Source organism: Mustela lutreola, chromosome 5 (genome assembly GCF_030435805.1).
Source record: "Mustela lutreola isolate mMusLut2 chromosome 5, mMusLut2.pri, whole genome shotgun sequence".
NCBI classification, from domain to species: domain Eukaryota; kingdom Metazoa; phylum Chordata; class Mammalia; order Carnivora; family Mustelidae; genus Mustela; species Mustela lutreola.
The window spans coordinates 101,155,511-101,175,959 of NC_081294.1; the positions used below are offsets into that span (position 1 = coordinate 101,155,511).

At 40.9% G+C, this 20,449-nt stretch overlaps 1 protein-coding gene across 6 annotated transcripts in view; it reads left to right on the forward strand.

Moving 5' to 3' along the window:
- ARHGEF28 (Rho guanine nucleotide exchange factor 28) overlaps positions 1-20,449 on the forward strand; it is a 321,385-nt gene that overhangs the window by 128,910 nt on the left and 172,026 nt on the right. For all 6 annotated transcript variants that reach the window (XR_009354003.1, XM_059175234.1, XM_059175237.1 and 3 more), the window contains 2 exons: positions 14,158-14,305; positions 17,584-17,877. Coding sequence is in view for 5 of the 6 variants with exons in the window: in XM_059175234.1 (XP_059031217.1) it covers positions 14,158-14,305; positions 17,584-17,877 (442 nt within the window). In the remaining variant the exon portion in view is untranslated. The remainder of the gene's footprint in view (positions 1-14,157; positions 14,306-17,583; positions 17,878-20,449) is intronic.

Below are 20,449 nucleotides of genomic sequence, written 5' to 3' on the forward strand. Positions count from 1 at the left end.
TCATCTGTGCCTGGCACAAATCAGGGATTTGTTCAAAGAAGGAAGAAGAAAGAATAAAATAAATGTGGTCACAGTATTCATGCTCCTTCAACACAGATCATTTCTTCTGAGTATTCCCATTGTATTGATGAGTCACTGAAGATCCCCCTTAAGTTAGATCTAGGTCTGGTGACATGGCTGGGGTCCCTCAGTGCAGTGGGTCAGCCCCTGCAGAGGCCTTGCCTCCAGGTAACAGAGCACTGAGCACAATGGCAGGATGGAGCAGGAGTTAGGAGGGAAGCAGAGCCTGCCTCACAGAGATGGCCGTGACTCCCTGTCTGCCCCTGAACATTCAGATCACTCTGATCAGAGTACTTGACCTCTGAAAGCCTCAGTTCCCTCATCTGTAAAATGAGGGTGATGGTTTCTACCCCAAAGCGTGATGGTAAAGACCTAGTGAGATGATTAACTTAGCACGATGCCTGATCCATTCCCAGCCACAGTCCTGTTAATGAAAACACAAAGAGTTCCTTTCACGGCCATTTTTATCCTTATGGGTTACTAAGCAACCTCATTTAATACATTGATAAATACTACTGCTTTCTCATTGAATTTCCATGTCAGGAAGTGAGAAATTTTGTATTCAGTGGGAGTTAAAACAAATTCTGACTTTTTTCCTTGAGATTCCTTTAGTAATGTCTCTATGGGGGCTTTGTCAGTAGGGAAGTATCTGCATGTAATAAGGTTTGTAAAGCAGGTTTCTTTTTCTAGATTGAAGGTTCATGTTTGGCCTTATGAACAGAAGTTTCTGTATTGTAGAAGCTGGGTGAGAGTGATCCATGATCAAACCATGGTCCTTGTTCATTTGTAAAGCCAATGGCCATGACTGCACTTGGGTCACTTGATGTAAAGGGGTGATAAAGGCCCATGGATAGATGAATGAAAACTCTCTCTCCCTCTCTCCACCCACCTCCATCCTTCTGTCCATCCATCCATCATTTGTCCATGCATCTGTAAGAAATGGAAGGTAGGGCCCTGGATTTCAGGTCAGCTCTTGCACAGGAGCCTGGACGGCTGCCCACTTTCCCATGGTGAGAAGCATCCATTTTTGCTCTTGTGGCTTCCCAGGTCATCTCCATGATACAGGGTTGCTGGAGGGGCTGCAGCAGAGGATAAGCAGAGCTGAATAAAGATGTGTTCTACTGGCAAACTGCTGTGTTCACTTCCTCTTGGCAGAGAACATCCTCTTGAGAGCCCTGGTGATACGGCAGAAAACGTCTGGTAGTTTCTCGCCTGGTTTTTATTGTGGGCCTCTCTGATGTCACCTTTGCCCCTCAAGATCTCTTTTCAACTGAGCAGTTAGGGGGTCCTTTTAGAGTGAAGTTGAGATCTTGTCACCTTTTTACACGGACTTCTGAGATGGCTTCCCGTGGCAGGTGACAGCTGTGCCTTACGATGAGCTTCACTTGTCCTTGAACTTGCCCCTCATTTCTCTCCTCTTTGCTTCATCCTCCAGGTTACCTGTTTCACATGCTCACCTGAGGGCCTTTACACATGCCAGTCTCTCAAAATGAGAGTCTCTTTCATATTCACATGGTTCACGTTGTTAACTTTATTCAGGTCTCCAACAGAATATCAGCTTATTAAGGGTGTTTTCCTACTTTCGTATCTAAAATATCTCTCTTGGGGCGCCTGGGGGGCTCAGTGGGTTAAAGCCTCTGCCTTTGGCTCTGGTCATGATCCCAGGGTCCTGGGATCGAGCCCCGCATCGGGCTCTCTGCTCGGCAGGGAGCCTGCTTCCTCCTCTCTCTCTCTCTGCCTGCCTCTCTGCCTACTTGTGATCTCTGCCTGTCAAATAAATAAATAAAATCTTAAAAAAATATATTAAAAAAAAAAGAAGAAATAGCCTTTGTAAGGGTCAAAATTCAGCTCCTCCCTGCCCCACCCCCTTCTTTTTACAAAGGCATTTCCAGATTGCAGTTCCTTGTAGGGTGGGTATTTCTCTTTTCATCGTCATTTATTTCCCATCTTTCTTGCCCTTTTCCTGCTTCAACTCCGTTTTCATTTGCTTCATTTTTCCAGTCATTTCTCCTCTCGTCACCGCCATCACTCCCAAGCCCATCGCTGCTGCTGTTTTATCTTCTTCCTCCTCTCTGAGCTTTCATCGTCTTTCTTCCTTGCCTCCCAGAGACTCTTTGGGAGCTGGGGCCGTGTGGAGTTTCTCGGCACTCTTTCATCATTGCCCTGTGCCCCTGTTTCTATGGTTCGATGTTTACCATGCTGTGGCCTGGCCATCTTGTACCTGCGCTTGCTCACATTTGAGAAGGAGAAGAGCAGCGGGCCCTGAGAGTGTGCTGTCGTTCCACAGAGGGGATGACAACCGAGGAAGGGAAGAGACAAGAGCATGGGGCGAGATGGGTGTTGTGCAGTGAGTACTGGGCAACCTGAACAACACTGCCTGCCTCTGCTCCTGACTTACTTCCATGAAGGCCTTTCATTTCCCAGGCCCCGGGGTAGGAGTACAGGGGTGAGGTGGTAAATCTTCCAGCCTGCAGCTTGGAGCATGAGAAAAGCACTGGCTGCAGGGTGAAAACCTGGGCCCCAGCCCCTGGGTCTGCAGTGTGGTCGTACTCAGAGCACATCACCTGTGGGTATGGACCTTCACCGTCCTCATTCGTGAAGTCGGATTGATCACATGCGCTCTGAGGCTTCTTACAGCTTTGTCTTTTGTACATTTCCAAATCCCTTCTTCTCTGAGTGAGTGTTCCTGATGTTTTTATCCTGGGCTGGTCATTACTCGGTAGGTCCTTCAGTGTTCGTTTAAGGATGGCCTGTGTTTGTGTGTGTGTGTGTGTGTGTGTGTCTGTGTGTTGGTGGTGGAGAATTGAATTTGTATTCTGGCACGAATGCTGGTCAGATGAGAAGGACAAAGGGCACTATTCTCTTCTTTTATACCCTCCTAAGAGGGACTTTTGCAGAATGCAGGAGCTCTGTGTCCCATTCTGAAATAAGAATACAGATGATCGTTTCGCTGTGATTTTGTTAGTCTTTGCCCAGGGGTTATCAATTCTTGAAGACTTAAGGTTCCTTGTATTCTTGATAGTCTTGGTTTTAGTTTGGCACAGTCAGTGCTCTCAGTGGACCCAGACTGACCTTCACATGACACATGGTGTGACATACATATATAGACCTCAAGCATTACGTAAGAACCCAGTAAGATTCTTGTCTGCTTAGATTCAGCCTGAATCTAGAGTTGATGAATTGCAGTCTTGGAGATGTTCAAGATGTGAAATAGAGGTGAACTTGAGCTTCTAATACAGATGAGCAGAGCGTTCCCTAGAGTCAGAGGGGCCTTGCAGACACTAAGTAGGTGGCATTGAAACATCTTTCTTGAAGAAAAATCATTTTCCCCCCTCAAAGGAAAACCATTTTCCCCCAAAGGAAAAAAGCTTTTTTCCCTAAACAAAGTTATCTGGGGGAACTTTAATATATAAAATGGATAAGACTTCTTTATTGTTAAATATGTCCTTCAAATTTAAATATACTACCTTTATTAATTCACTGAAGACAGTGACTCAGCCTGACAGTTCAGGTTCTCACCAGTATGTTAAAACTTGGTTATAATACATTTAAGTTAATGCAGTCTTTTTAGGTGTAAAAATAATTAGAAGCCTATTTTCCAAAATGAAATTTAAATGGAATGCTTGTGAACTCTCAACATTATCTCTGTTAGTCTCCATTAGAATCCAGAGTTCCCCTGATTTCAATTTGATACAGTGGAAAAAAGACAGTCTCTTCAATAAATGGTGCTGGGAAAACTGGACAGCTATATGTAGAAGAATGAAACTCGACCATTCTCTTACACCGTACACAAAGATAAACTCAAAATGGATTAAAGACCTCAATGTGAGACAGGAATCCATCAGAATCCTAGAGGAGAACATAGGCAGTAACCTCTTCGATGTTAGCCACAGCAACTTCTTTCAAGATATGTCTCCAAAGGCAAAGGAAACAAAAGCAAAGATCAACTTAAGGGACTTCATCAAAATCCAAAGCTTCTGCACAGCAAAGGAAACAGTCAGCAAGACAAAGAGGCAACCCGGAATGGGAGAAGATATTTGCAAATGACAGTACAGACAAAAGGTTGATATCCAGGATCTATAAAGAACTCCTCAAACTCAACACACACAAAACAGACAATCATATAAAAAAATGGGCAGAAGATATGAACAGACACTTCTCCAATGAAGACATACAAATGGCTATCAATTTGAAAACTACTAATGCAGAGGATGAAAATGAACTAACTTTTAATCCAAGGAGCTAGGAAATTGAAACAAGAATAAGGGATAGATTAAGTACACCAAAAAATACCGCTTATCTGGAGCCACATTTTTTTTTTTTTTCTGTATCGAAGCTGTTAATCTAGATTATATACCAGGTATCATAGATTCTAGGTTTGTAAGACTAGATAGGTCTGCATTTAGCCCCATTCTCTTTTATGATACATAAGTAAGTAAAGCAAACAAAACAAAAGTAGTGTCTTCTGGTTGTGCTTATTTCTACTAAGCTAAAGCCATCTTTGTCATCTTTGGACATCCCTGATTCTTAGAAGGCTCTCACTGTAGAATTGAACTCTGTGCCCTGTCCTTCCTTCCATTGTTCTGGGCTTTCCCCTTTGGGGCCTGCAGAGCATGTCAGAGCCCTTGTCTGCAGGACAGACCCTCAGATATTTGTAACCCTGACCATTTAGCCATGATTCTTCTCTTCTTTGGCAAAACAGTCCCAGTTCCTTCAATTGTTCCTTCTGTGACAACATGGTTTTTGTGTCCCTTTGGCATCCTTGTCCTTTTCCTCTGAATGTGTTGTCAGTTTTGTCTGTATTGAAGTAGTCCATGACCCAGGTATGTCTGATGGAGAGCAGAGCCAGACCATACCCATTCTTAATGGATTTTCTAGGTTTTCACCTATGCAGAATAGGGCAGAGTAAGCATTTTAGGGTGGCTGTGTCAGTGACAAATCAGGCTTAGTTGATTATTGACCCAAATCCTAACTGGCATCCAGGTGTTAAACTGCATTTTGCTTCATTCCTTATTTATGTACTTGATTATTTGGGAACCATAGACAGGACCTTTCTTCCTTAAGGACTACTAGGATAATTTAAGAGTACAGATTATCATTGGAATATTCTTATACCCGAGCCAGTATATTTCCTGCAGCAATCTGCTGAAAGTGTCACATATATTTTCAATTTCTAGGAGTTCTATATTTCATACATCTGTGAGTATGTTAGTGATTTTATTTAATTTATTATTTCTTTTAGTGACTTTAAAAAGGAAGTAATCTAAAGAGACTTTTAAAAAAAAAAAGTTTTTATTTATTTATTGGACAGATAGAGATCACAGGCAGGCAGAGAGAGAGGGGGAAGCAGGCTCCCTGCCAAGCAGAGAGCCTGATAGGGGGCTCGATCCCAGGACCCTGGGATTGTGACCTGAGCCAAAGGCAGAGGCTTAACCCATTGAGCCACCCAGGGGCCCCTAAAGAGACTTTTAAAGCCTACTTGTTTTTCTTGAGGAATTGGAGTAATTTACTGACCTCTGTCATGACTTTTTTTTCCCCCTCATTTGAGCTTTGATACAGAAACAAAGGCTATTTCAGTTCTGAAGTGGTGAATCATCCCATCCAGTGTGAAAGTCATGCAGAATTTTGGATTTGTGTGTTTATGTATAACTGAGTTTATAGCAGAGATATGAAAATGGGTGGCTTTTTAATATTAACATATATATTTAATTTATGGTAATTGCTCCTTTCGGCAAATAATTGTGTTTCTTATGTAATTCAGATCTTTTATATCCTTTGTCACTTTTTTGGTCTGCTTCTACCATTAGCTACTAAGAGAGGCATGTTAAAGTCTAACTTGTGGTTATGGATTGGTCTAGCTCTTTGGCTTATTCCTTTTAAAATTTTTTTAATGTTTTGAAGCTATGTTATTGGGTGCCTACAGATTTAATATGACGATAATCTCTTTTTCAACTATGATGCAAAGTTCCTCTTTCTTTACTAATATGTCTTCCTTTGAAATCTGTTTTTTCAGGGACATCTGGGTGGCTCAGTCATTTAAGCATCTATCTGCCTTTGGCTCAGGTCATGATCCCAGAGTCCTGGGATTGGAGCCCCACATAGGGCTCCTTGCTCAGCTGGGAGCCTGCTTCTCCCTCTGACTTCCACCCCCCCGGTTGTATGCTGTCTTACTCTCTCTGACAAATAAATAAATAAAATCTTTAAAATATATACTTTTTCTGATACTTTTTTACTTTGAAGCTTTTTGTGTTTTTCTTCTTTCATTTTTGAATTAAAAAACTCTGTACTGTGTTGGTATTGTATGTGGGTCATTTCATTAACACTTAAGATAACTGCCGGTGTATTTGGATTTATATCCTATAACTGTCTGTTTGACATACATTTTATATTTTTGTTTCTCTTGTTTTTGTGATTTTTTTTTAAAGATTTTATTTATTTATTTGACAGAGAGAAATCACAAGTAGATTAGGAGGCAGGCAGAGAGAGAGAGAGGGGGAAGCAGGCCCCCTGCTGAGCAGAGAGCCCGATGCGGGACTCGATCCCAGGACCCCGAGATCATGACCTGAGCCGAAGGCAGCGGCTTAACCCACTGAGCCACCCAGGCACCCTTTGTTTTTGTGATTAATAAAATATTTTCTAATAGGGTTTTTCTTCTGTAACTTGTTATACATTATTCTATTGTTACCATCAACTTAAAACATATGTGTTTGACATAAACATAATAAGCTATTATGTTTAATATTTTCCCCAAACTCCTAGACACTTGAATCACATTTGCCTTTTACATTATTTTTGTCAGACATTTTAGTTCTACAAGTGTTTTAAACTCCATGACATAGTTCCTATTTTGTACATTAGATATTAATTATATTTACTCTACTGTTAGGTATCTCCTCTTGGGTGTCTATGTTAGAGATCATTTTATTTCTGCTTGAATAATTCACTTTAGTTTTTCTTTTAGTGTTGGCCTGCTGGCAGTGAAATCCCTCAGTATTCACCTGAAGCATTTTAATTTTAGTGTCCTTTTTAAGGATTTATTTATTTATTTATTTTGAGAGAGGGAGAAGGGTGGGGAAGGGGCAGAGGGAGAGGGAGAAAGACAATCTCAAGCAGACTCCCCTCTAAGTGTGAAGCCTGATGCAGGACTCTATGTTACAGCCCTGAGATCATGACCTGAACTGAAATCAAGAGTCAGACACTTAACTGACTGAGCCACCTGGGTAGCCCAAGGATATATTTGATAGGTATGGGGTTTTAGGACCTCTGTTATTTTATATCATCACTTTAAAGATAATATTCTGTTGTCCTCTGACTTCCATAACTTCTCTGAGTGGTTCTCCCCTTTCTGGAATTTTAATGCATTTGTTCTTTTTCCCAGTTCTCTGATACCTTTAAGAATATGACCTTTTAATTTTTCTGTCTTGATTTTCTAGTTGCTACCAGCAAGAATGTTGGACTTCTATGGTCTGTTTTATCTTGTCTTGAAATGGAAACCATTCCTACTTGAAAGGGTCTTTGTGGAAATAAGTGTTGCATTGTCTCACATGGGTTTAAAGAAATGCTTAAACACAGTAATTTGGAATAAAAGACTTAATGCCCAGAGCGCTTTGTTTGAATTGTGCTTGAAGAATGTAAAGAGGATGACCTAACTTGCAGGTTGGGGTAGAAATCAAGACACTCACTATTGTCCATCTGGCTCTGGGACCTTGAGCTAATTAATACTAACTGGTTCCTGTACTTTTATTTACTTACCAATAAAATGGAAAAATACACTTGTAAAAATTCTCAAGAATCTCACAACACTTAACATGCTGCTCTGCAGGGAAGGTTCTGTGTCGAATTACTATTTTTTGTTGTAAAGACAAGTTTCAGATGTTGAAAATAATCAAATTTGATAATTCACTTAAGAGCATTTGTTTATATTAGCATAATTGTTTTCATGGAATGTATTAGTAAACTTGCAATACAATATTTAACCCCTCAGTTAACATGTCCCTTTAACATGCTTCTATCCTAAAAATTACCCCATATAAAGGCTGTGCAGAATATTTTGAAAAATAATAGCACATGTCTTATTTATTATGTTCCCATTATTATTTTGGTTCTATAGAAGTTAGAGTTGAATGGCATAGGTATGAGAATACAATGAAACCCATAAACCTTTACTCAGAAAAATAGGCACATACACATACAAAGAGAGTTTTTGCTAACAATTTTAAATGGTGCCCAGATTTCCTGAAACCCATTTATGGATTCTTCCTGTGGCCCCAAATTAAGAAATACCACTATAAAAGGATGCATACTTTGTTCTCATTGTCATAATTTGAAACTACAGTATTTATTGCCTATTTGTGCCAAGTATTTTAGAAACTAGATGATTGGTTAGCAAATGGCATTGTTAGTAAACAGATATAATTATACGTAGATATATTGTCTATAGAGGGTGAGAGGGAAGACAGTAGGGAGAACATTAGCACAAGGATGTTTAGTGATTAGGATAATACAGGCATTAACCAAGTTACTCAAGGTATTTAGAGACCTCGTTTAAGGAAAAAATATTTAGAATGTGCACGTCAGTGCTGACCATTTCCATCTTAAATGTCTTCAGAAGAAGAGTAAAATAATTGGATGAAAGAAATAGTTTATTGGGGCAAAAAGATTGAATACCTTTTTTGGTTCTATGAGAAAAAATCCAGAGATGTCACAGCATTTCAGCAGAAGGCTTGGTCTTTGACTGACAATTATTGATGAGTTTTACAAGCAGAATTTCTCAAAGAGGAGGCTTCTTGGTAAATTGGTTTCATTAACTTGTGTGTGTGTGTGTGCGCGCGCGTCTGTGTGTGTGTGTGTTTATATTAAGTTGTATTCAGTATGGTTATAGTCCAGCTTTCCTCCTCAGTATTTGTTCCCAATTTCCATGTTACTGGCCTGCAGAGATTTTACAGGAGTATTTGAGTACTTTTATATGGCCAATAGAAGAATAACAGGTGGTACACCTTCACTGTTCAGAGAGGAGAGGGATGGACTGTGATGTTCATCTCAGCTGGTTCACTTGAGAAAGTGAAAATTTTGACCTGCTTAAGGCAAACATGAATGCAGATGTGAATAAAAAAGGGAAGACCAGAATTCTTGAAGTTGTAATTTGAACAGGCCACTAACAATGTTGGCACTATTTAGCAGTAGTCTTTAGTAAAAGTGAGACATAAATTAAGGGGTGGGGGGAAGAAGTGAATGAAATCGATGAGGAACTGTTTGCTGTCCATAAATGAGGAAATAGGAATTTTAGCAAGGTTGTAATGAAAATGATACTCATGACCAGCACTGGTGGCCATGGAATTTGATAGAACAATATTGGAAAGCAGTTTGGCGATTTGTGACAAACTTTCACATTTTTGGACCCATTTCTGGAATTTTATTCCTTAATAGTAAAACATAATGCACAAGAAAAAGTTTCTTGTAGTATCATTTATAATTGTAAGCTAGAAACACTCTTCAAGTACAACAATACAGGGGTAACAGAGGAGAATATAGAACATCTCATTTGATGGAATGCAATTTAAAAGGGTGCCAAAAAACAGAAAGTGGAAAAGTACTTTTCCTGGAAGAGATAGGAACACCATATGTGTACTTATGCTGTGAGGTTAGCTCTGTAAGAATTAGCTGTGTCTTGCACGAAGACTGGAAGGCAATAAAGGAATGAAAACAAATTGGTACATTGGAATGGTGTCATTTCGATTTCTTTTATCCCTATCATTTTGTTTAATACCGAGAAATTTTTTAAAAATTTTTTTACTGAGAAATTTTAGACAGTCTTCTAACTTAATGTGCTTATGAATTTTTGTGTTCAATATTGAATTGGAAATTGAGATATGTGATATGAGGCCTGTTTTGCCCCTAATAGCTAATAGATAGCTGTTGTCCCAAAAAACAATTTGCTGAGCCAATTATTCTTTCCCCACTGGCTTGAAATGTCACCTTTATTACATAACTTCCATGTGTCTGCTTTTCAGCTCCATACTCAGTGGTCTGTCGTGCCCAGGTCGCACTGTTTAAATTATTATGGTTTTATTGCAAGGTATGCTTTGTGGTAGGGCAAATTCTGACCTCACTCTGCACAGCTCAAGCGCTATCTTTCTCTAGACTGTTCCCATTCTTGTGAATCTGTTCTTCCAGATGCACTTTAAAATAGCCTTCTTTCATTTGAAGATTAATTTTGGGTTTTGGCTAGAGAACATTAAAGGTTTAGATTAATTTGGGGAAATAATTTTGCCCGTTATGCCTCTTACTATGTCTGGAATTTTCAGCAAAATTAGTGTTTTTTTTAAATTTTTTTAAAATTTAAACTTAGTTAATTACCATATAATGTATTATTAGTTTCAGAGGTAGAGTTCATTGATTCATTGGTTGCATAGAATACCCAGTACTCGTTGTATCATGTGTCCTCCTTAATGCCCATCACCCAGTCACCCCATCTGCTCACCCACCACCACTCCAGCAACCCTCAGTTTGTTTCCTACAGTTAAGAGTCTCTAATGGATTGTCTTCCTTACTGGTTTCGTCTTGTTTCCATTTCCCTATGATTCTCTGTTTTGTTTCTTAAATTCCATATATGGGTCACATATGAAAATTGTCTTTCTTTGATTGACTTATTTCACTTAGCCTCATACTCTCTAGTTCCATCCACGTTGTTGAAAATGGTAAGATTTCACTTATTTTTTTAAAAAGATGTATTTATTTGACAGACAGAGAAAGAGAGAGAGAGGGAGAGACAGTGACAAAGGGAATACAAGCAAGGGAATCGGAGGGGGAGAAGCAAGCTTCCCGCCGACAGGGAGCCCAGTGCAGGGCTGGATCCCAGGACCCAGAGATTATGACCTGAGCTGAAGGCAGACACTTAAAAACTGAGCCACCCAGGCGTCCCCAGGATTTCATTTTTTTGATGGCTGAGTAATACATAGTTGTGTGTGTGTTTATACACACACACACACACACACACACCACATCTTCTTTATCCATTCATCTGTCAATGGACATCTGGGCTCTTTCCATAGTTTGGCTATTGTAGACATTACTGCTATGATTATTGGGATGCACTTGCCCCTTCAATCACTACATTTGTATCTTGAGGGTAAATACCAAGTAGTGCGATTGAGCGTTTTAGGGTAGCTCTATTTCCAACTTTTTGAGGAACCTCCACACTGTTTTCCAGAGTGGCTGTACAAGCTTACAAATAGACACCTGAAAAATGCTCACCATCATTTGGCATCAGGGAAATACAAATCAAAACCAAAGTTAGATACCAAAGTGAGATACCTCACACCCGTCAGAATGGCTAAAATGAACAAGTCAGGAAATAACAAATGTTGGTGAGGATGAGGAGAGAGGGGAACCCTCTTACACTGAAGGTCGAATGTGTGTTTCTTTTAAATGTGGGATATAGTGAATTGACAGAAAGATGATGAGACGTGTTTAGTATTTCTCCATAGAAGCAGAGTGATTCTGACATTGATGGCAGTAAATTCACTTTGGAAAGATTATAGTTTTAATTGCCTAAAAGTGTGAAATTGATCCTAGGGGGAGAATAGGTGCAAGCCCACTGGAATTCTGTAGATTGGAATTTATCCTTGCCATTAATAAAGTTAGTGGCCCTTTAAGAAAAAGAGCAAGTTTTCAGTGGCCACAGTGTTTAGAAAGACCCCAGTCTGCTCCCCCAAGTTGTAACTTGTGGCTGGTTATTTATACTGTACTGGATTTGGGGAACATTTTCAGAAACCCATTTCTCCTGATGTGTGTAGCTTAGTCTGAATCTCCTTGGATCATTCACTTTCCAGAAAGAAAATGTTCAGGTTCTTTCATATTCATATTTTCTTTTTCTGTCATCCTTTCCTGCTCACCCTCGATCCCATTTTTTCTCTTTTGCGTTTCTCTCTTAATTCCTGCATCACCCCCATCCCTCCTGCTCTCAGAATGCCTTCCGTGTCTTTCTGATTTCGTTGCGATTAGCAAGTAAGAGGACCTGTTTTATTGCTGACTAGTGTCCTTAGTGCTAAGACTGTGGGCATCTCACTTTAATGCATAGGTCTTATATCTGACCTATTTTTGTTTATCTTTTATCAGTGTAGTGTATGGTGTGGATTCAAAAGGAAGGCACACCTGAATTGTAAAACTGTTAATTTAGTGTTGCATTGTTTTTGAAAGTCTTGGAACTAAACTCCTTTACAAGTTGTGGTCCTTGTTCACCCAACCAAAGAAAATAGGCATGTGATGGTTATTTTGATTAGATACAGATTAGATATTCTTCTGATGTGTGAAAAGCTTTGATCTGTTGATACAATTTGTTTTCTTTAAAAAAAAAAAATGACAAGTCAGGTCAGATTCTGTTCGTGGACAATTAACAGTCCCTTTAGTCACCAGGAACATGAGGAACGCAGACTGTTCTTCCTTTTTTAGGAAATGGAATTTCATCTAAGTTTCCTCTCTGTCATGTCAGACATTTGTTACTGGGTTTTTTTTTTTTTTTTTTTTTTTTTTTTTTTTTTGCTTTTCAGAGCCTCTTCCTGAACTTTTTTGGGAAGCTGTCATATGGTGGATTATTCTTGGCATGCTGTTTTCTATTGATTACATTCGTGTATGTTTGCATGCGCTCACATGCAGAGAAAGGACAATCCAAAACTGTGTTAGCTAGTGGTTTTTTAAACCACAATTTGTATTTATACTACTTCATAATTTAAGATAATGCTTTGTGTGTGCTAGATTTCAAACTGCTAGGAAAACATTGCCTTTTTATTTTTAAAGTTTGGATGAACTATCCATGTGATTATTGGAGAAAGGAGTTCTGCAGTGATTTTTTTTTTTTTTTCTGATACTGATTGGCCTACTTCTTGATATCCTACAGAATATAGTGCTGATAATAGCCATCAAAGGCAAACAGATGGTAAGGAGACTGTGTAGAATTTCCTTTGTTTCCTTTTCTCCCCTATCACAGGGGGAGGAACTTGCCAAGAGAGGGTTTGTTTTTGTTGGACAAGCACACAAAAGCCCAGATGCTTCTCAGCCGTGGGCCAAGCTCTGGATGCCTTCCAAAGTGGGCGACCCTTTCCACCTCCTAGTTTCCATTTCCCTGCCACTCCCACGGGCTGGGTGGAATGTACCATCTCCCTGGAGGACTCTGGTTATATTGCTTTTTTGTTTTTGAGTGGAGGGAGTATCCTGAATCCTTTGAGTCTTCCAGCATCTCAAGATGGTCTGGCAGGCCTGTCTACCGGTGCTTCTCCCTTGGTTGTAGCAATGTAGGTCTAGCCCTTCCACACAGCCTCTGGATGATAACGTCCGTTCAAGCCCTCACCTGCTACATGCTTCCTTGACATACCTTCTTTCCTTGACATACCTCACGTTCCTCTGTGACCCAGGGGCAGCTTCTCTCCTTGGAACTGGGGCACTTAGCAGGGTGTGTGCCCACTAGAAGCTCTCAAGAGAGAGTGTGAGGCCATGCTGGATGCAAAAGAGGAGTTGGAATTCTTTCAGAGAAGACAAATAGCAACTGGAAATGGCACAGCAAGGGTGGGAGCGTGTGGAGCTGTTTATTGGGCACAGTGTGTGAATAGTTCAAGTTCTTACAACCTGCTGGGATCCAGTACAGGGTAAGGTGATGACTAAAAATTATTGTTTTGAACCTTGGTACTGTGGGGTATGTCAGGTACAGAAAAAAAAAAAAAAAAAGGAATCCGTGATGTTCATCAGGTAGGAATTCAAATGAAATATAAGACAACAAAGTTCAGTCCCATTTATATAGCTAGTAAACTTAAAAACTTTCTTCCCTGTGCTCTGGACTTCTTCAGCCTTCAGAACAGAACAAACCAGCTCTCACACCATACTGTCAAATGTCAGAAAGCATCTCTCTGTCATTGCAAGTGTTTGCTGTTGGGAAGGAGGATTTGTGATATTTGAGTGTCAACCACATGATCTCAGTGTCACAAATAACATTGTTTTGGATCCTCGCCCTTCTTATTTATTTATTTATTTATTTAGAGCCAGAACAAGAAGGTGTGATGATGCCTCAACTTACTCATTTTTTTCTTTTCTTTTTTCTTTTTTTAGGGGCAGAAGACCGTCTATGCAAAGTTTGGCAAAAATGTGTATCTTCCTAAAGATGCCGAGTTTTACTTTATTTACAGCGGATCTCATCAGAGACACATCGTGATTGCTGAACGCGCTGAGGATAATGTTCTCCAGTCTAGCATTCCAGGTGAGGTGTAGTCTTTACTCTGCAGATCTGTCTGGAAGCATCTGTCCTCCAGGGACCTAGACTGGGAAGAGGACCAGGAGGAGAAAGTAAACAGTGCTGCAAAGTGAGATGGGTGTGTGTCAGAGTGGCGGGGCGAGTGGGGGGGCTGCTGTGGCGCACGGGTCTAGGAGGCGGGGAAGGGACAGAGCCCATGAGGACACTGACACTTGGGTCATCTTATTTATGAGCCTCTTTTGGCTGTGTCTGCCTTGCTGAGACTGGGCAGGCCCATCCTACTGATGGCACCCAACTTAGAAAGTCGGCTATGCTCTGAGTGTAGTCCAATGGAGGAGTCTCTCTGTCTTGGTATCACCTGTTGTGCCAGGGCCTATGGCCAGGGATGGCTCAGGCAGAACTGAGACGTTGGCAACAGGTTGTCATTCTCTCTCCCTCCTTCCCCTGTGGTCAGTCTGGCAGCCCCGGTGTTCACCGCTCTCCTGCTTGCTCCTTTTGGAGGCTGGGTTCTTTCCTTGGGCCTCTGTGTATCCAGACTCTTCCTTCCTGGATCTCAGGCTCCAGAACTTTCTCTTCTCACCACCAAAATGTTCATGTTCAGAAACTTGTCATTCTCTTACATTCTTTTTCAGTTACCATGGTGACAGATGACTCATTAATATTTCATGCCAATGTTTGTTAAGAGCTAATAGTTGTCAGCATCAGTTGCATATTTCCACTGGGCTGTGGGTTATCTGTCAGAGACATGAAGCTGTAGTCCAGAGGCGTAATGAAGATATTATTACTTACAGGATGGGAGGGTTTTGTTGTTCTGGTTTATTGATGGGTTAGTTTTCCTTAACTAGGGGTCTTTGAGGTCCTCTAAATTGCAGCATGTAGGGAACCTTCAGTATTTTGAAGGGTGGGATTGGCCTCATTTTTAGAGGGAAGATGTTTCTAAGTGCTTCTGCAGTATAGGCGGATAGTAAACATGCAAACAACACAGACATAAAATTGCAGGGATGTACAAAGGCTTGTCAGCCCTACCTGGGCTTGTACATCAGATCAACCTGTTGCCCCATTTCTGAGACCATGAGCATGTTTTTAAACATGCTGCTGTAATTGATGTAATGCTTTCTATACAAGTTAACACATTTTGCAGAGTCAGTTGGGCATGATTAAAGTTCACCTTTCCTTATTTTTTTTTTAAGATTGTATTTATTTATTTGACAGAGAGAGTGTGCACAAGTAGACAGAGCAGCAGGCAGAGGGAGAGGGAGAAGCAGGCTCCTCGCTGAGCAGAGACCCCAATATGGGACTCGACCCTAGTACCCTGGGATCATGACGAGGGCAGATGCTTAACCAACTGAGCCACCCAGATGCCCCAAACTTTCCTTCTGTGAATACACAAGTAGCCAAGTAATAAATATTAACCAACCATTCTTTTGCTCTGCCTCTGGATGTTTGTGTATTTTCATTGGTAATCCAGGCATACATCAGGTGCATGGTTGTAGGTGAATTTACAGAATATAATGTAATCCATAAAGAGTGATGAGTATAATGTGCAATGAAAACCAAAGCATTGTATGTAATTTGGAAACCAAAATTTTTTTTTTCTGAATTACATCTGTGTTCAAATTCTAAATTAAGTTGAACAACTTTAAACAACTAGTTGAGAGCAATAGTGGAAAACCAGACCCAGGCCGTACAAAACATATAGAAACTGAGTAATTTTCAACACTTCTCTATTTGGCCTAGTAACTACCATACTGACAAGAAAAAAAAAGTAGACCTCATTAATGGCACAGAGTCACTTCAGCTTTGTCTCTTCTGCCTCAGCCTTTTGGCTTTGGCCTTTATGTTTTTACTGCCTTTTGTTTCTCCCTCTTGGTTTTCTTTTACAAAGCCTCTTATGGAGGAAGAATGAAAACAATAACTGAAGTGCCAATCCCAGTATCAAAAGTTTTATCATTTTCTTTACTTGGATGTATGGGTGAGTCTCCTTCTAGTCCTTGTGTGTTAAAGAAGATCTTTTTGATGACATCATGGCCTACTGCAAAGTGAGGGTTCTCGCCTTTGATTTTAACAAAGGTGATTTCGTATAGATGGGTGACAGTCCTTGTTTCTGAACCTTATTAAATGTCTCTCTCCTGTTACAGCTTTCCCAGGGTAACCTTTCAGAAGAATGTAGAGTGGATTTCTGTAGTCTGTCCTGGAAGTGTATAGTCTGGGGATGGAGGGCTGAATTCTGTGCCTGGACCATTGGGTCATTTTGGAAGAGATGGTGTGAGCGTGACAGTCGTTATCGCTTAGTGAGCTGGGATGCTCTTGTTCCTATGAAGGATCCTATTAGCCATTTGCTTGGGGGCCAGTGGTAGCTGAATGTTAACCCTTCTTCTGTCTGGCTGTGACTGTAGTAATCACAGCAGTTTGGTGGTACTGATTCCTGGGTATCCTGGCAAGTGCAGCGTAAAATGTATCTGGCTAGTTGTTCACCCACCTTGGCCAAGTGAAAGAAGATTATAAAAGGGAAGGACAGGTGGCAGGATTAGATAACCAGCCACAACAGAATTCTTAACACCGCCAAGACACAGAAGCCATTCTCAGAAGTGGTAGGAGTGGGGGCAATGAACAACATTGGTTACGTACTTCTGTTGAGTTCTCTTCACCCACCCTTAATCACATTCAAGGGAGCTCTTTGGAGCTACTTTATGAAACTGTTATTGAAAACAATACATAAAAATACAAGACATAGGAGGAAGTGGCAGAGGACGAAAGGGCAAAGGCCTCGAAGAGGATGAACTTGCCAAATAACGACATTTGATGATGATAGGAGAATAGACATTGAAATGCTCAGAACTCGTAAAAGTTACTTTTTTAAAAATCAGGAGTCATTGAAAGAAGATGGAATCTGCTTTAATTTGGCCCCACAAACAGGGCAGCATTTAAAGATAAACTTAGGGTGCCTGGGTGGCTCAGTAGTTTAAAGCCTCTGCCTTCGGTTCAGATCATGATCCCAGGGTCCTGGGATTGAGCCCCACATCAGGCTCTCTGCTCAGTAGGGAGCCTGCTTCCTCTCTCTCTGCCTGCCTCTCTGCCTACTTGTGATCTCTGTCAAATAAATAAATAAAATCTTAAAAAAAAAAAACAAAAAAAAAAAACTGGCTGCATTCCTTTTCTGCCTTGCTCTCCGGGAGCACGGGGTCTCCTTTCGCAGTGCAGTGAATCTGGTGACCCCTGACTTGGACATGGGGCGAGCATCTCCTGTAGGCTCTAGGTGAACTGTTTACTGTCTTGTTGTCCAGGCCATGGGCTTCAGGAGACGGTGACAGTGTCTGTGTGCCTCTGCTCAGAAGGTTACTCCCCCGTGACCATGGGCTCCGGCTCAGTGACTTATGTGGACACCATGGCTTGCCGGCTGGCTCGTTTGCTGGTCACCCAAGCTGATCGCCTCACAGCTGACAGTCATCAGACCTTGCTGACTCCATTTGCACTGACGGTGGGAGCCCTGCCTGCCCTGGACGAAGAGTTCGTGCTCGCTCTGACCCATCTGGAGTTGCCTCTTGAGTGGACAGTGTTGGGAATTTCTTCACTCGAAGGTGGGTCTTCACCAGAAAATTCAGATATCTTTCCTTGGTGTGAAGTTGAGAATGTGCTTTAGAACTTGTTGTCTGTCTCCATGGGTTCATGTTTGTGCCCATTTTTGTCCTGAGTCTTATTCTAATGGGACAATGTTGCCTGAGACCTGAGTCCCTCATCCCTGGACTGGGTGACGCTATCTGGCTCTCTTCCGGGTGATGAAGAGATTTGCCTCAAGGAGGGAAGGACCGTTTCTTGGTGGCAAGCTCTTGAGCCAGCTGCTTTGGACTGTGGCTCTACTTCTGTTGGCCCTATTGGGCCATCAGGCAGCAATCAGGAGTAACAGGCGGCCAGCTCTGTGGGAGCACTGCAAACAAATGTGGCATGCGGGAAATAAAACTGGTATATTGACATCTTTAAAATGCCAGTGTCACTGAGAGCATTCGAACATTTGTATTAACTTCAGGAGAAAACTCTGGGTGGCCCCTGTTTTTTAGGAGACTGAATAGACTTACCATCAATCACGTGGAATTTGTGTGTGAACAAAGAGGGATGTTTTGTGGAAGTCCACACAAGCCTCGAGGGCAAACTGTTCAATAGATACTTCTTTGGTTGATTACAAATCACAAGATTTTATCAGAAATTGATGGTATTTTGTATTTTATTGAACGCATATAATTTTGCTGTCTTTCTCTATTTTTGTGTGACTAGTTATTGGATAATGCTGTTTTTAAGAATTTCTACTTCCTGATTACAGATTGGCTTAAATTAAATTGGATAAGATTAAATGGGCTAATCGAGGTAAAGGGATATGCATTTTGTAAACAGAATCTTAAGGCCCTATGCTACACACAGAGAAGATCTCCATTTGTTTCTTTCAGTCAGGGTTCTAGTAAAACCCTCTTGAGAAATGGAAGATGTTTCTTATTGCTGAAGAACTTGGATGAGACAGTTTACAATCCTAGTTCATCGTTGAGCCAGGCCTGACTCCTGTGTGCTGTACTGGGCTTTATAGTGGCTGGTTGATATGTATGAAGGGTGGGTACCCTGGGGACTAGGTGGTATCCATTCTCCTCACCAGTATCTCCAAGACCTCCAAGATGGCTTGGAACATATCAAGTGTTCAAGAAGTATTTGTGGGGGGCGCCTGGGTGGCTCAGTGGGTTAAGCCGCTGCCTTCAGCTCGGGTCGTGATCTCAGGGTCCTGGGATCGAGTCCCGCGTCGGGCTCTCTGCTCAGCGGGGAGCCTGCTTCCCTCTCTCTCTCTCTCTCTCTCTCTGCCTGCCTCTCCATCTACTTGTGATTTCTCTCTGTCAAAGAAATAAATAAAATCTGTAAAAAAAAAAAAAAAAAAAAAAAAAAAAAAAAAAAAAAGAAGTATTTGTGGTATGAATGCAAGTTGTATTTTGGGACCTTTAAAAGAAAGTCACAATACCTAGATAGCACTATTATAATTCATATGTATATGAAAAAAGTACATGTTTTCTGGCTAAGGAAATTTATCTCTCTCTCTCACACACACACACGTATACATACGTGTCCCCATATGCTCACACATACATGTACATATACATGTATGTTGATATACATGAATGTACTCACATATGTAGTGATTTGTGTATATATGTATGTTTTCTGACTAAGGAACTATTTTCTTAAGCCTCCTAACCTTTCTTTTTTTTTTTAAACTAATATTGGAGTGTATTTTACTTTTTGGAAGGCAGATTCATTTTGACAAAGGCATAAAGTTTTCATTCTTTTTCTCCAGTCACTGTACGCAAAGCCACAAGTAAAATGCCCCTAAGCCTCCGGGAGCAGTAGATGCAAATCAGAAGCAGGGCTCCTTCCCTAGCCCACTGCCTCCCTCAGCATAGCAGCTTGGAGTCAGCAGTGGACTAAGCTGTGCCTCTGCAGATGACAAATTGTTGAAGGTTATGGGACTTAATTACTGCACATGAATAACTTAAACTAAGAGCCTTTAAAATGGGATTCCTGTTACACACATGCTATGTTTTCATCCTACAATTTAGGAATGAATTAAGAAATCTTAGTTCTGTGGACTGACAATAATACATGCGTACCATTTTCTGTGTTGGGGGTAGATGTCTGCACAGTCATTGCTGATAGATATACATAGCCAGGTAAGTTGGGTGAACAGTAGCCTAACTGCCAAGTTGGCAAGGGTCACCCAACTGCCATTTTTATTGCTATTTAGAAATGTATTTGTGTTTTCTAAGTTTTCATTGGTCATGACTTTTGTTTATCCATATCCTTAAAGTAGGCAAATTTATGTCAGTAAGAGGTTCTTTACTTTGCATGCGATATATTTTATGGGAGAACAATTCTAGTGTCATAGTCATTGGAAATCTATGTTTTGGAGTTGGGTTCAAATCCTGATCCTGTTGCTATGGGGCTTACTGGGCAAGTTACTTTACTTCTTGTGTCATAATGTTTTAACTTCTGAAATGAAGCTTTATAGTATCCCTCTCATCAGCTTGTTGTAATGATTAAATTAGATAATATGCAGTGAATCTTCTATAACAGTCTCTGAGTATATTAAGTTCTCAGTAAAAGTTGACTTTCATGTGCATA